At 42.3% G+C, this 14682-nt stretch overlaps 1 protein-coding gene across 1 annotated transcript; it reads left to right on the top strand.

Annotated features, from left to right (window-relative positions):
• The first annotated feature begins 3692 nt into the window (after window positions 1-3692).
• LOC124545776 (adult-specific cuticular protein ACP-20-like) lies at window positions 3693-11962 on the top strand. Its single transcript, XM_047124723.1, has 3 exons — window positions 3693-3869; window positions 5031-5226; window positions 11544-11962. The coding sequence occupies exons 1-3, from the start codon at window positions 3693-3695 to the stop codon at window positions 11618-11620; spliced, it is 450 nt and encodes a 149-aa protein (XP_046980679.1). The 3' UTR covers window positions 11621-11962.
• Window positions 11963-14682: the final 2720 nt, after the last annotated feature.

Genomic DNA, 14682 nt, shown 5'->3' with positions numbered 1-14682 from the left:
AGAACTTGCATTTTATACACAAATGGGGTAGTACTTACAAGAGATAGCAAAAGTAAATTATCAAAATAAGCACTTTTGGGCAGATGCAAAGCCTCGAGAAAGCCTGGAGCATCGCACTGATATCAGTGTACGGGCAGGACTTGTCGGCAACAGGCTCATAGCGCACCAAAGAGGTTAACAGGTAGTGTGTACCGTCGGTTACAGCACGATGAACTACCAGCGCTACTGGTGAACGTTACTCTTGCAGAAACAACGACTGGCACATGTACTAAAGCCACCAACCGATTTTCTACGGATCGTGCACCATACCATACCGTAACGTTTCAAGAGCGATGGACAGGTCGAGAGGGTTCGCTAACGTGAACTCTCCGTTCACTGGATCTGAATCCGGTGGATTTCTGGTTATGGGGACGTTTGAAGGTACTGGTGTTTGCTCAGCCCATCGACAATGGAGAGCGTGTGCCCAGTGCTTGCGACGCAGTCTGAATGGAACCAAGTGTGTCTGAAACAGTGCGTGATTCACTTCGAAGAAGAGCCGAAGGATTTGTCAGAATGCGAGGTAGGCATGTGCAGCACTGTCTGTTGTGTGTACTTTTACGCAAGTGACAGATGGGAATGAGTGGACAAATTGGCACATATATCAATAGGTATTGTTTTCGGACTTATCGTTATAGGCACTTTTCTTCTAGTTTTGGCCAATATTAGCCCCTACAGGATTATGTGACTCTTTGTTTTGTAAACATCCTGTATATACCAGTCGCGACACGCCTGAGGGCATTTTACTGGTCATCATAGCCGTGGTTCTGCCCTTCTTGATCTGGAATGCTCGTTTTATGTTACACCGGAATCCTGGATCCGTTTACGTTCAGATTATCTTTTTTTCTTTTTGTGAATTCCTATGACTTCTCTGAACAATCAGGCGTGTTGGAGAATTTTATTATGGGATCGGTCTCATATAGTGCGTGCTCCGCCTGTTTGTTTGCGGTAAAGGAGGAAAGGAAGTTCTGTTCATCTCGAATTCGATTGGGGAAGATTGTGGGGTTAAATTATTCTTGGCCTTCTTTAAAGAACCCCTTCCCATTTCCTGAAAGCATAAGGTTTTCCCATATCTGTTTACAATTTACCTGTCATATATCTATTGATTTCTCGCATGATTAGGTCATTTCTCAACAATTCCTACCCCTTGAGATATCTGTGTGCATAAAAATCAGTAGCATGACGCAGGATATATTTTTGCTATTTACTACTTTTCTGACTCCCCCGACACTAACTGTTTCACAATTCCATAATTTTTAATTGCTTTTCGTAGTTTCCCAGAGAACTCAATTCAGATCCATCTGAATGCTGTCAGACACAGCAGTGGTGTTCCTACGCCTACATTTACACCCATGATCTGTGAACCACTCTGTTTCTACGTCTCGATTACATCTACATCTGGGCTCTGCAAACCACTATGAAATATTGACAGATGGTACTTTGCACTGTACCACATACTACGATTTCTTTCTGATCCATTCGTGTGTGCAGCGCGGCAAGAATGAGTGTTCGATTGCATCTACGCATGCTCTAAATAGTCCAATCTTTTTTTTGCTGCTCCTGTGCACTGAAGTGATAAAAGTCGTAGGGTAGATCGGTGTGCATACACAGATGGCGGTGGTATCGCGTACACAAGGTATAAATGGGGGCTCCACTGGCAGAGCAGTCATTTGTAGTCAGGTGATTCATGTGAAAAGGTATTCGATGTAATTATAGCCGCACGACGGGAATTAACAAGCTTTGAACACGGAACGGTAGTTGGAGCCAGACGAATGGGATATTTCATTTTCGGAAATCGTTAGGGGATTCAATATTCCGAGATTCACAGTTCCAAGAGAGTGCCGACAATACCAAAATTCAGACATTATCTCTTACGTTGGGCAACGCAGTGATAAACGGCCTTTACTTAACGTCCGAGAGCGTTTCCTTAGAGTAGTCACTGCTAACAGACGATCAACAATGTGTGGAAGAAGCGCAGAAATCAATGTAGGACGTACGACGATCGTATCTATTAGGACAGTGCCACGAAATTTTGCGTTAATTGGCTATGGCAGCAGACTAACGACACGAATGCCTTTGCTAACAGCAAGATATCGCCAGCAGCGCCTATCCTGGGCTCGTGACCATATCGGCTGGAGCCTAGACGACTGGAAGACCTTGGCCTGGTCACATGTGCCCCGATTTCAGTTGGTAAGAGCCGATGGTGGGGTTCGAGTGTGGTGCAGACCCCAAGAAGCCATGGACCCAGCTTGTCAACATTGCACTTCGAAAGCTGGTGGTGGCTCCATAATGACGTGGTCTGTGTTACCATGGAATGGACTGGGACAGTGACTGTAAATGGTAATGTTCGGTCTACTTGGAGAGCATTATCAGTCACTCATGGACTTCATGTTCCCAAACAGCGGTGGAACGCTTATGAATGAAACGCTTATGGACGACAATGGCCGGCCGGTGTAGCCGAGCAGTTCTAGGCGCTTCAGTCTGGAACCGCTTGACTACTACGGTCGCAGGTTCGAATCCTGCCTCGGGCATGGATGTGTGTGATGTTCTTAGGTTAGTTAGGTTTAATTAGTTCTAAGTTCTAGGGGACTGATGAACTCAGATGTTAAGTCCCATAGTGCTCAGAGCCATTTGAACCTTTTTTGATGACAATGCCATGTCACTGGGCCAAAATTTTTCGCTATTCAAATGGTTCAAATGGCTCTGAGCACTATGGGACTCAACTTCTGAGGTCATCAGTCCCGTAGAACTTAGAACTACTTAAACCTAACTAACCTAAGGACACCACACACGTCCATGCCCGAGGCAGGATTCGAACCTGCGACCGTAGCGGTCTCGCGGTTCCTGACTGTAGCGACCAGAACCGCACGGCCACTCCGGCCGGCCTTTCGCTATTCATTCGCAGAACATTTTGGGCAATTCGAGCGAATGAATTGGTCACCCACATAATAAACATATGTGGGTTCATACACAAAATCCTGCACCACCAAAACTTTCACAATTATCCATGACTATATGGGCAGCAAGGCTCAGTATTTCTGCAGAAGACTTGCAACAACTTGTTAAGTCCATGCCACATGGAACTGCTGTACTTCTCCAGGCAAAAGGAGGTCTGACAAGGCATGTATCCCATGGCTTTTTCATTTCAGTGTATGAGCGATAGATAGGGATACCCCTATATTCCTAAAGTGAAGCTTGTAGTAAAAACTTTGTAAACGGATATTCACGGGATACTTGACGTATTCCTTCTTATGCTTTTCAGTATTTCCAATATATTGTCCTGCGGACCAAACAAATTTTTGGCCATTCCTGTTGTCCTTCTTTGTATAATTTAAACATCACCCGTTAGTTCTGTCTGGTTTGGTTTCCCACACACCTGGACAGTATTCAAGGATTGGTTTCACGAGTGTTTAGCAAGAATTCGCTTCATGGACTGCAGTATCCTACACATGATCCTAAGTTGGCCACCAGCTGTACCAACGACTGAGCCTATTGGTCATTTCAGTGTTTTTTTGAGTTTGTCGTCTCCAGTTGCGACTTGTTTGTTTCATGTATCGTTTACCCTTGGTGCTACGTTTACTTCCAGTTACGTATGTAATGTCTCGCCGAGTGCAGGCTAAACCTTAACATCCAGTTGCTTCCAGATGTGTGCGGCGATGATGCTGCTGGCGGTGGCCGCCATGTGCGAGAGGGCACAGGCTGGAGGGTACGCCCACTCCTACGCCCACCAGACTGGGCCCGTGGTGGGTCCCGCCCACGCCGTCACCGTCGGAGGGTACGGCGGACACAGCAGCTACGGCGGTCACGGCCACGGGCACAGCGTGGACTATGTCGTAAGTCTCTAAGACAAGCACACAGAGATGGTGCAGTATCTCATCAGCGGTTCTGTTCATGTCTGGAAAATAAAAAACAGGGCATTATGCTCCAGATTCAGCGCACAGGGACCGACTCTGAATCTGACATCGTGACAAATAAAAACACCTACAGCCGTCCTTATGATTTTATTTTATTTTGTCGCTCCCAGTTTCAACGCTTCAGTGCGTCATCTTCAGCCTGTTTTTGATGCGTTACAGGTTGATATGATCCCCATGCATAACACACCAGTTGCCAGCATTACTGGATACGCAGATAATGTGTTAGCACTCCAACCATCAACTGCCAACTGACTCGAGAACCATTCAAATACGATATCCAAAGATATGTCTCAGCGAATACTGAATATGAAAGGTGGTATAAGGCGACGGGTGCCACATGGTACTGCGATTAGCCTACTGACTTTCTTGAAATATATAGGGTGTGGAGATATTTTTATTGGGAACTGAGGACAGTGTACTGAATAACATTATATTATTGTTTACTTCATTTGCAGACCAGTTCTTCTGGCTATTGGGAGCAGTATGTGTTTAGGTTGGCTAGTACTTCCAGGTACACGTGTCAATGCTTGTTTTCCCCTAGGCAGCAGGTCAGATGTTGAAGTATGGATGCGGGGACCAAAAGGGTTAGTCTATTCTGACAGGTTTAATCCACTTAGTGGGGCAGTTACGACGGTTCAGAGAACATCAAGTAGTAACTTGTATGACGTGTTTGCAGGAAGGCTGTTAGAGGCAGACAAAATTCAACTAACACAGTGAAATCGGTCCATATTATTTACCCCTATGGCCATTCTTTCGCAGGGATTATTGAAAGTCAGATTGCGTTGTGCTAAAAATATTGTGTGTCAGTTTAAGCACAGTCTTGTATAATTGTTCAAAGGGGACGTTTCACACTCAATTTTCTCGTGTTTTCATTTATGGTCAAATTTTAGTTATTATGTAACACGCCTTTCAGCGCTTCTGTTTACTGCATTTGTTCTGTTGAATTAAGTGCTAATGCATCTAATTTTATGTTCCTGATCCTTGAGCGTGATAACTTTAACACAAGCGTCTCGAATTTTCCAGTATAACTGCACGAGAACGTGTAATCCAACTTTTTATCGATTTTCCGTGTCACTACAGGCGTACCCGAAGTACGAGTTCGAGTACGGGGTGTCTGACGGGCACACAGGGGACCACCACTCCCAGAAGGAGCACCGCGACGGAGACGTCGTGACTGGCGAGTACTCGCTCAAGGAGGCGGACGGCAGCGTGCGCACCGTCAAGTACCACGCCGACAAGTCCGGCTTCCACCCCGTCGTGCACCACTCGCACCACGGTGAGTGCTCCTCGTGTTGTGACTATGAAGTTGAAGTGTTTGAAGAAGTGTCCCAAAAATAATGATCTAACGGCCATAGTGCCGTGCACGTCTTCTCAAGCAACCACACGGACAACAGCAACAGAGCAGCAGGAATTTTGTTATGTAAAATGCGAAGTGATGTTTCTTGTCCTTGGAAATGCTGGAATGGAACGTCTACGTTTGGTGCTCCTCCAGAAAATTTTGAAATTAAGAGCATCACATCTCGTATACACAAACACACACAGTCACGTATACGCTGCCCCACACCCCACTACACAAACACGCACGCACGCACGCACGCACGCACGCACGCAATACTGTTCCTGGCTTCGATGATGTGGTATATAGTTATTGTTTGGACACTGTGGCTTTGAGACTTAAAAAAAGAGTGTGTTTCAATAGGTTTCATTCCGTTTCACAAGGTTATATCTTCCACATGAACGAAGATAGTAACTTGCGGTAAATTTTAAATTACGCAAAGGACTACAAAGTTCCTGTTTTTTTAAAGACCCCTTCGATTTTATAAGGGAATATGTTATAGATGGAAGCCATACAACCTTTGGGTAGTTTTTAACGGTCCCTTCAACTAGCCGACTGGTGCATTGGAATGGTAATAATAAATGGACAAGATAACAAATGTCAGTGTACTATAACAGACAGAAAGCAACAGAATTAAAAACAGCATTTAGACCGTTAAACACAAATGAAATCTGACCACTTAAAGCACTGGAGATGCCTACTTGATTGAAACTTTAAAACATTTAAAATTACAGCACAAAAGAAACAAGATAATTACAGCCGAGTCCGGTTAATTGTATTCTGCTTTGACACTCCCGAAATCAATCTTAACAACAACGAACAACAGTTATTTCGAAATCACTCCTCAGCTGAGGTAATAATGATCAAAATTCGGAAACACAATATTCAACTGTTATCATGCGACTCAGAGAAGTATTAGTACGTGCAATCACTTAGAACAAATGACACGGAAAAACACAAACACAAGATGTCTGCAATGGTTCAAATGGCTCTGAGCGCTATGGGACTTAACATCTGAGGTCATCAGTCCCCTAGCACTTAGAACTACTTAAACCTAACTATCGTAAGGACATCACACACATACGTGCCCATGACAGGATTCGAACCTGCGACCGTAGCGGTCGCGCGGTTCCAAACTGAAGCGCCTAGAACCGCTCGGCCACACCGGCCGGCTATCTGCAATGGCTGACAGTAGTAAGTTAAAGTCCAATGCCAATCTCTGGTATGGTCCGAAGCGATGATGTTTAATATAAGGTTCTCACGTGACCGTCCCGGAATAAAGGTTTCATAGCCGCCGGTGTCGTGTGCCAGTGTTGGTGCACGATGGCTCACTTCTTTCTTAGGGCACTTCTCCAATTAACTGCCTGGCCTGGGCTGTAAGAAACGCACCAGGAACAAAGGCTGCAAGTAGAAGCCTCCAGCTCGGCCACAATAGGGAGGTATGAGAGACCAAGTATCATATCTAACTCTTGAGCGGAGACACTGTCCCCCACACTTGCCGCCTCGTTGAGCACGACTGCATCGCTGAAGTCGGCATACCCCTCCTCCCTCCTGCCCCCATACGACTCCCCCTGTCCAAGGAAGGTAAATACATACTGACTAGCCTAGCAAAAGTACAGTCACACACACATTATCGATCCCGTGCATTTGCAGTGGTCACTCTTACTTCTGCCTCTGTAACTGAGCGGTCAGCTTGTATGACTGTCATACGGAGAAACCGAGTTTAATCCCGATTACTACCAGGAGCTTTTCCTGGGTCTGGCAAGCCAACCACCGCTAGGAGAGCGGTATGCTAGTCCATGCCCTTCCATCTGACACCTGAATGACGCAATATCGCTTAGGATGACACGGCGATCGGGTGACATCTAGTGGTTCACATGGCCTGATCGCGGAGTTATTTGTTTGCCTGCCTGAAAATGAGAATCGAGATATGTGTAGTGTTCATTATGGATTTACATTTAATTATTACTATTTGAGGGGACCTTTCAGCGATGTGGAAACGTGTCAAGTGAAGCGATAAACTGTTTATCAGTTCTTAGATAATACTTATTGCATTGCACAACTGAATGGAACGAGGTCTTTCACGGAAAGTGTGCTGCTGTTTTCTCTCCTGGAGGTGCATCTGAATTAGAATTTTGTTAGTAGACTGAAGTGGAAGAGTGATACCCTGCTTGCTCTAATTGGTAGTATCGTTAGCTAGTGAACTGGAGGTGTCAGGTCTGTTCTCTGTGACCACATCGAACTTGTCCGAGAAGAGAAGGTACGGAATGGTGTCTACTCATCCACACTTTTATTGAGCGAATGAGTAACTCCCGAAAGGTCGTCGAGCAGGAAGACATATTACAGGTCGTAAGCCTCACATTTATTTGTTTACTTTAACTCCAGAGTGATAAAAATTGTTGTAACTGAACACTTCTTCTCGCCCTTTTTTAGTATCTAACAAACGTCATGGGATAGTAGATACGAATATGAATTCATTAGCTATTCAACATGTTTGTTTGCTCTAAATAATATGCAACTGGAGTCTTTTGGTCCATTTGACCCAGTTTCCTCTCGATTAAGGGGATACGGAATCACCTATCCCCGCAATGTTAATATATGCCTACTATAGGGAACATTTTCTCACAAACTACTGGAGACAGAGAGGTAAAAATTTTACTGTATGTGCATTCATATGTTACAACAATACTGAAACAACAGTTTATTGTCAAAGTATTTTCTTACAGAGATATTGTACATTTATTTTTAAGTAAATTTTTTCCATCGCTTTTTACTAGACTATCACCCCTAAGTCTTTTGTAAATCAAGTATTTAAAAAATCGTTGTTTCAGTATGTAATAGGGACCTATGTCACTACGTCATAAAAATTTCAGACTTCTAGGTTGACCAGTACCTGAGATAATGTTCCTAGATGAAGTAAAAAGTAAACTTACGGGAAACGGAGAAAGAAGATTAAAACATTCCTGATCCGTAGCTAATACCCCCTTCACAGTCTTCATAATCATCTTCAAGTCTTCTTTTGGCACCCCTCTGCACCTGTCTTGCTTTTTTTCACTAATGTCTTGATTATATTATCAGCATGCCTTAGTCTGTGCTGATCTAAAAAGAACATAGCACGTACCGTACGGGAACCAACACACATACCCAACTTTTGAAGGACCTGGCATTTAGTTATATTTCCAAGATTGAAGGTTGCCACAGCATCATACACACCAAAATGTAGTGTATTAATTCCGACAAACACTGTTTTTGGGAGACGATGCCATATCACACTATTCAAGCACTCGTTGGGGTTCTGCGTTTTTCCGTGAAGACATTTCATCAGAAGACTTCTGTCAGCCAGATCTCTGAAAATGGGCTTTATTTCTGCCATGATGGCTGATGGTAGACTGTGGTGGTGAATGTATTTCTCTCCTGTTGTTAGTCCCCTATTGTATTTACACCAGCTGTTTTCACCTTTGGGGCACAAACCATGTTGTGGATGCTCATCCGTGGATGCGGTGTGGAAATATAAAGCCCATATAGCTCTCCTCATTTATTCAAGATTGCCTGTATTTTGCCTGATTGCAAGGCCATAGCGGTTCTGAATGTGGTCTATTATGGAATCAGTCAATCTTCCTCTGCCATCCAAGGTTTTCCCATCATCTAGTTTTTTCCCTTTCATAACTGATTTTAACCTTCTCAGCCTGGCACCCATTCTCTTCTACACATGTCCTATACATTCAAGTTTGCTTATATTTACACTGTTCCCATATGGTTTGCTTTCCAAAACTTCTTTGAATGCTTTAGAGTCACCATCTCCCAGATATTTGACATAGCGAACATTATACCACTGTGAAGAGCGATGAAAAATTTTCTTCACCCCAGCAACCTCCATGCCACCACTACTACCATAATAATTAGCAATACAGTCATCACTGTGTTCATTTTTCAGCCTGCCTGTGCACCTACAGTATTTAGACATTATTGCAACATCAATAACCTTGCCAGTATCAACACTAGTTGCTGTTACAACACCATTGTTGGAGGTGTGGCCCCTTTTCTGCCACGTGCCATCAAACGCCACTGTGAGGTCACGACTGCCGTCATTTTCTTCCACTGCTTCTTCCACAGCAACCTGCATTGACTTCTGTGCTACATCTTCAACTGCAGATCCTAGTACATAATTGTAAGCTTCAAACTTTGAAGGTGCACTTGGAAGATTTAGAACACCACATAGCATATCACCAGCTGCTTTGCCCTTACCAATTGCTCGCAATCCATAAACTAACCTAATATTTACACTATAAAGTTCAGTTTTCTTGTATCCATTATTTACAGTTACTGAAACCGAACTTGGAAACTTACAGCTGTATTTACAAACACTGCATATTAAATTAAACTGGGCAGCCAGGCCAACATGGGATTCTACTTTCAGAGAAACGTTTCCATGACATTTTTTGCAGCACAAACTGTTTTCAAGAGCTTCACACAATATATTCGTATCAATGAGTTCAAAAACTTCATTCCCTCTATCAAGTAAATTATATTTCTCTTCCAAATCTCTTAGTTTTTTATGAGAAGCACTGTTTTCATTTGGTGTAAGTTCGTTCGGCAAATCAGTAATAAGTGGATTCACATTTTCCAACAGTGATGATGATGAACAGCTTTGCTTTCCTAATGAATCATTATTTCTTTTCTTTTGCCAGTTCACACGCTTTTTAAATACTTTTGCTTTAGCTCTAGGCATTTTCACTGCGAAAAATGAAGCACTAAATACGAAATAACTCAACAACAACTACTTTCTTATATCACACTGTTTACAAAACAGTCCCGCCACAAAGTCAAAGAGTAACTTGAGGAAACCAGAGAGAAACATTTTCGGGCAACTAGTGTATAAATAGTCGCTGGAAACCGGGATATTTGAATTCATGTCACTTTAAAGGTACTGCCAAAAAGTTCATGGTCAGCCACGAGAGACGTGTATAACTAAAGCGCAATACCCGATCTCACAAATATATAAAAATAAAATAGTTATAATTGTAGTAGAGCTATGTATGATACGTCATTTTAAAGAGGAAACATGGCAGAATATAATACGCCAATAAAAAAAAAATTCGATTTTTTAACCCAAAATCCGATTGCGTATCCCCTTAAGAGCAGAAATTTGTGTGTAGATTCTTAAAATAGATACAGTGTTCATTCATATATGCAGTTGCAGCAAGCCTAAAGCGTTCCAAACACTAAGACTAAAATCAAGTTAAAAAATATAATTTTGTTTTTTCGTGCGTTCACAGCCTCCAAAAATTTTGTTGAGGGGAAACATGGCCTGTAGTAGGCTGTTATATTCTGTATTAATTGTACGATTGGCCGATTTCGACGTTTATGTTATTTTCAAGCACATGTGGATAACCGTAATGTGATTTACAATATTTGACGTGGCTTACAACGTATCTAAAACAGAATATCTGAAAGTGCAAGAAAATGCTGTTAACGACTTACAACTCGGTGCTGATACTTTTGAAGGGTGTCATAATTTTAAGCACCTGGGAGTGACACTGTCGTCCAATGGTAGAAGTTTTGATGATATAAACAATAAAATTGGCCAGGGCAAGGAAGCCATACAACAACTAAATTGGATTTTTTCGAACAAAAACATAACGCGCAGCAGAGTTGTGGGAACTAACCCAGAGGCTGAAAATCGCCTGCTGGCTGTCGAGATGGATTTCTGGAGATGGAGTTGAGAATTTTCCAGGTTTGATAATATTAGAAATGATAGGATCAGAGAGGTTATGAATGTCGAAAGCACAATCCTAGACTACATAGAAAGGAAGCGCCTAATCTGGTATGGTCACTGGCAGCGTATGCCAGACTCAAGATGGCCAATACGTGTATGGCAATGGACTCCACATCAAAGAAGAAAGCGCGGTAGGCCTGCGAGATGCTGGAAAGACGACGTCAACGAAGCAATGGCGGCGAGAGGTCTTTATGAAGGAGACTGGAATGACCGTGAACGATGGAGAAATGACATAAATGTCGAAATCGGCCAACGGCACAATTAATAAAGAATATTACAGCCTAGAGGGCCATGTATTGCTTTAGAAAATAAGTTAATAGTGTAAATAAACTGTTTAAAATATCGTGTAGTTATTGACTATTATCATAGATCCGTACTACAGTTAAGGGTCACACGTCCAGATAGCTACTTATGCAAATGTTAACTATGCTATATCACACAGTTTTAAATGGTAACTTAGAACATTTATGTGTGTCTTCAGGATATGGTGGCGGAGCTGGCGCTGGGGACGGAGGCTATGGTCATGGTCATGATCATGGTCACGGTTGGTATTACTGAAAACTCATGACCTGATCCAGGCACAAACGTCAATCTGGCCAATAGAAAACCTGCGCTTTTTCCGGCTGACTTATTCTTGCCCGTTATGTATTCATATGGATGTTGGATAAGCTGCTGCCTTCGTTAGTTTACTTGGGCACTTCCACATATCTACTCGCGCAAGTCTGTGTCCAATGCTGGCCGCACAATGCATATTCTGAAACTTTTCTCTCTTTCGTTTCCAGCCAGAATATTGCTCTTCAGAGATTTCAGTTTCACGGTTAAGTACAAATGCATTAGCTACTCTAAATACACATGATATTATTCTTATCAAAACAGTGCGACATCTGTTTTGTATCTACTGCCTGGTACAGCAAAATATGAAGTGTGTGGTCTCTTACATTTTGTGATTGTATATATACTAAGTTATTAATTTTGTAATATTTATATTGTTTTATATTGTATTTAAGATACACAAAGGCATAATTAATAAAAAGCTGTCACAGAAGAGAAGACAACTGTTTACAAAAAGATTTTACACACAATCACATATCCCATACAAAACACAGTGTGTATAACGATCCATAAAAGTACTGATTATGAAAGAAATTAGTATAACCAGAATTTGAACAACAAGGGATGGAGTTCAACAAGGATGATATCAAGGTCTAAATTACAGAAGGGCACTTTCTGCCGCTGTTGTTAGTCTATCTATTCAGCTCATAAGCCACCCCGATGCTGTTCACGGTCATTTGGCATCACGCTCGCCGTCACCATTTATTTAGTTGTCTTCAACAAAAAGACAGCACTGCACAATCACCCATCATCCACCCATCATCTTTATCACTGTCATCAATAGCACAAAAATGTAGTTATTCTTAAAGGATTAAAAGACTTCATGGTTCCACTGAGACTTTCTTATTAAATAATGTGGATTAATTAATTTCATGATACATGGATCATTTGCACGATAAATCGTAATGAGTCATTTTATCCACATCACAAATTTTTTGTTTATATGGCTACGTGTTTTTTTAATGTATAGATATGAGTTAATATACCTTTTTCCATGGAATAGAAGGAGTTGCAAAAGAGAAATTTTTTCGGTTTGGTTTCAAATTTTACTTTGCTGTCTGTGAGAAATTTTATACCACTGGATAAAACCAAACTAAACTCCGTCCGAACAGCTCTTGGAAGACTCTAACGGTACTCGAAAACACACGTTGTTGCTCACGGGAATGTCTCAACAGTCGACAACGGAATCCAAACGACACAATATGAACAGTTTTGACTTGCTAGTAGATTAAGTCAAAACTCATCTTTCGTGCCCGGATCGGTGAACAACAGACTCATAGCAGTGGGAACAGCAGCACACACTCCGACGGCGCGTGGACGCCGCCAGCGGCCTCGGCCAAACTACGCGCCGGGTAGATTTCCTTGCTGCTCCACGCCAACCGACTAACTGCTCGCACACAGCACAGCTGGAAACTATAAGCGCCAGGCCAAGAACAGTACAAGGTGCGAATGTCGATACACACCGCTGCTGACACTCGCGGAGAGAAAGAATAACAGCATAATCGCGGTAACCACGGGAGACTAGACACAGAATAGCAATCGAGGTTTCATCCAACGCCTAACATGAGCCAGCCATGGCTCAGTCATCGCTTTTAACGCAAGAACATTCTGTCTCGAAAATAAAGAGCACGTGGGCACGTGTTTTGGCTTTTTACTAGACACTCCTTAGTTTTTGAAAAAAAATCTACTCAAAGTTGAGAGAAGATCATTTAAAAACAAATGAATAATTTTAATTTTAATTTTAGAATGAATTAATGAATTATTATTCACAAAATATGGGGTCCAAAGTTAATACTGTTAGAGTTATTAACGTTTTTGTTTTTTCCTGCTTTGGCCAGGGTATCCATCATTCTGTGTGTTCAGCGGACGGGGGTCGGTGGTCGAACGGATGCCGGCTCGGTAGCTCAGCGTCTTCGGTCAGAGGGTTTACTGCCCTCTGTAATAAAAAAATCTGAGTGAATGGATCAAGGACGAACTGAAACGGGTGTCTTGCGACGTCCGCCATGAGCACACACAACGAACTAAAACAAACAAAATGAGATTACACACACACAAAAAAACACGGTCGAGGCTCTATCAGACTGCTGGTCCGTGTTCAATTCTTGGTTATGATTGAGTGAAAATTTTTTCACTGTATCTGATTATATTCTGATAATGGGAATACATTTCTTTGCCTTTTTTAAAGTAAAACATAGGGAGGTGTGACTAATAATGAAATAAGTACATATAACGTATGTACAATTATTTTTATCGTGAGTGGCCGAGGGGTTCTAGGCGCTACAGTCTGGAACCGCGAAGGTTCGAATCCTGCCTCGGGCATGGATGTGTGTGATGTCCTTAGGTTAGTTAGGTTTAAATAGTTCTAAGTTCTAGGGGACAGATGACCACAGCAGTTAAGTTCCATAGTGCTCAGAGCCATTTTTTTTGCACCATGAAAGTGATACCATCGAAATGTACCTCTATTTATCAAACGTGTGACGTTTACTTTTTCCGATAGGTGCAGAATTTCATCGAATGCCTTTAAAATCGTGCGACATCATAACAGAGAATTACGAGGTAGGGCGGATGCTATCAAACCTCATGCGTTGGTCCGTAACCAGTAGTTTGCGCCTGGTATCTGATAGACCTGGTTCTAGCAATGTGAGTCAGATATGTTATCTACTAAGAATGTACCGGAAGACATGTTAATGCGGTGAGATTTCGGTCGTGTGTTGCGCATGGTGCGAGAAATATTTATATTTGATCCGCTCGAACAGTCCACGGGTATACTGCCGGTTCATAGTGTCCAATTTGATCCGTTTCTATAGTAACTTTCAACCCACTGTTTGCAAGAACGCTCACGAGTAGACGATCAGTTAGATTTACACAATAATATATTTTAGGTCAATTTTTGAAAAAGAATGAAAATGGTTTCTGTATGGGTTAGGTCTATTTTCGTGCTACGTATCTCGATGAAAATAACTATCAAGACATTATATATACTTATTTCAAATTAATTACACATCTCG

The sequence above is a fragment of the Schistocerca americana genome, chromosome 8 (genome assembly GCF_021461395.2).
Source record: "Schistocerca americana isolate TAMUIC-IGC-003095 chromosome 8, iqSchAmer2.1, whole genome shotgun sequence".
NCBI lineage: Eukaryota > Metazoa > Arthropoda > Insecta > Orthoptera > Acrididae > Schistocerca > Schistocerca americana.
The sequence above is the reverse complement of the archived record's forward strand: the minus strand, read 5'-3'. Positions and strand labels throughout refer to the sequence as shown.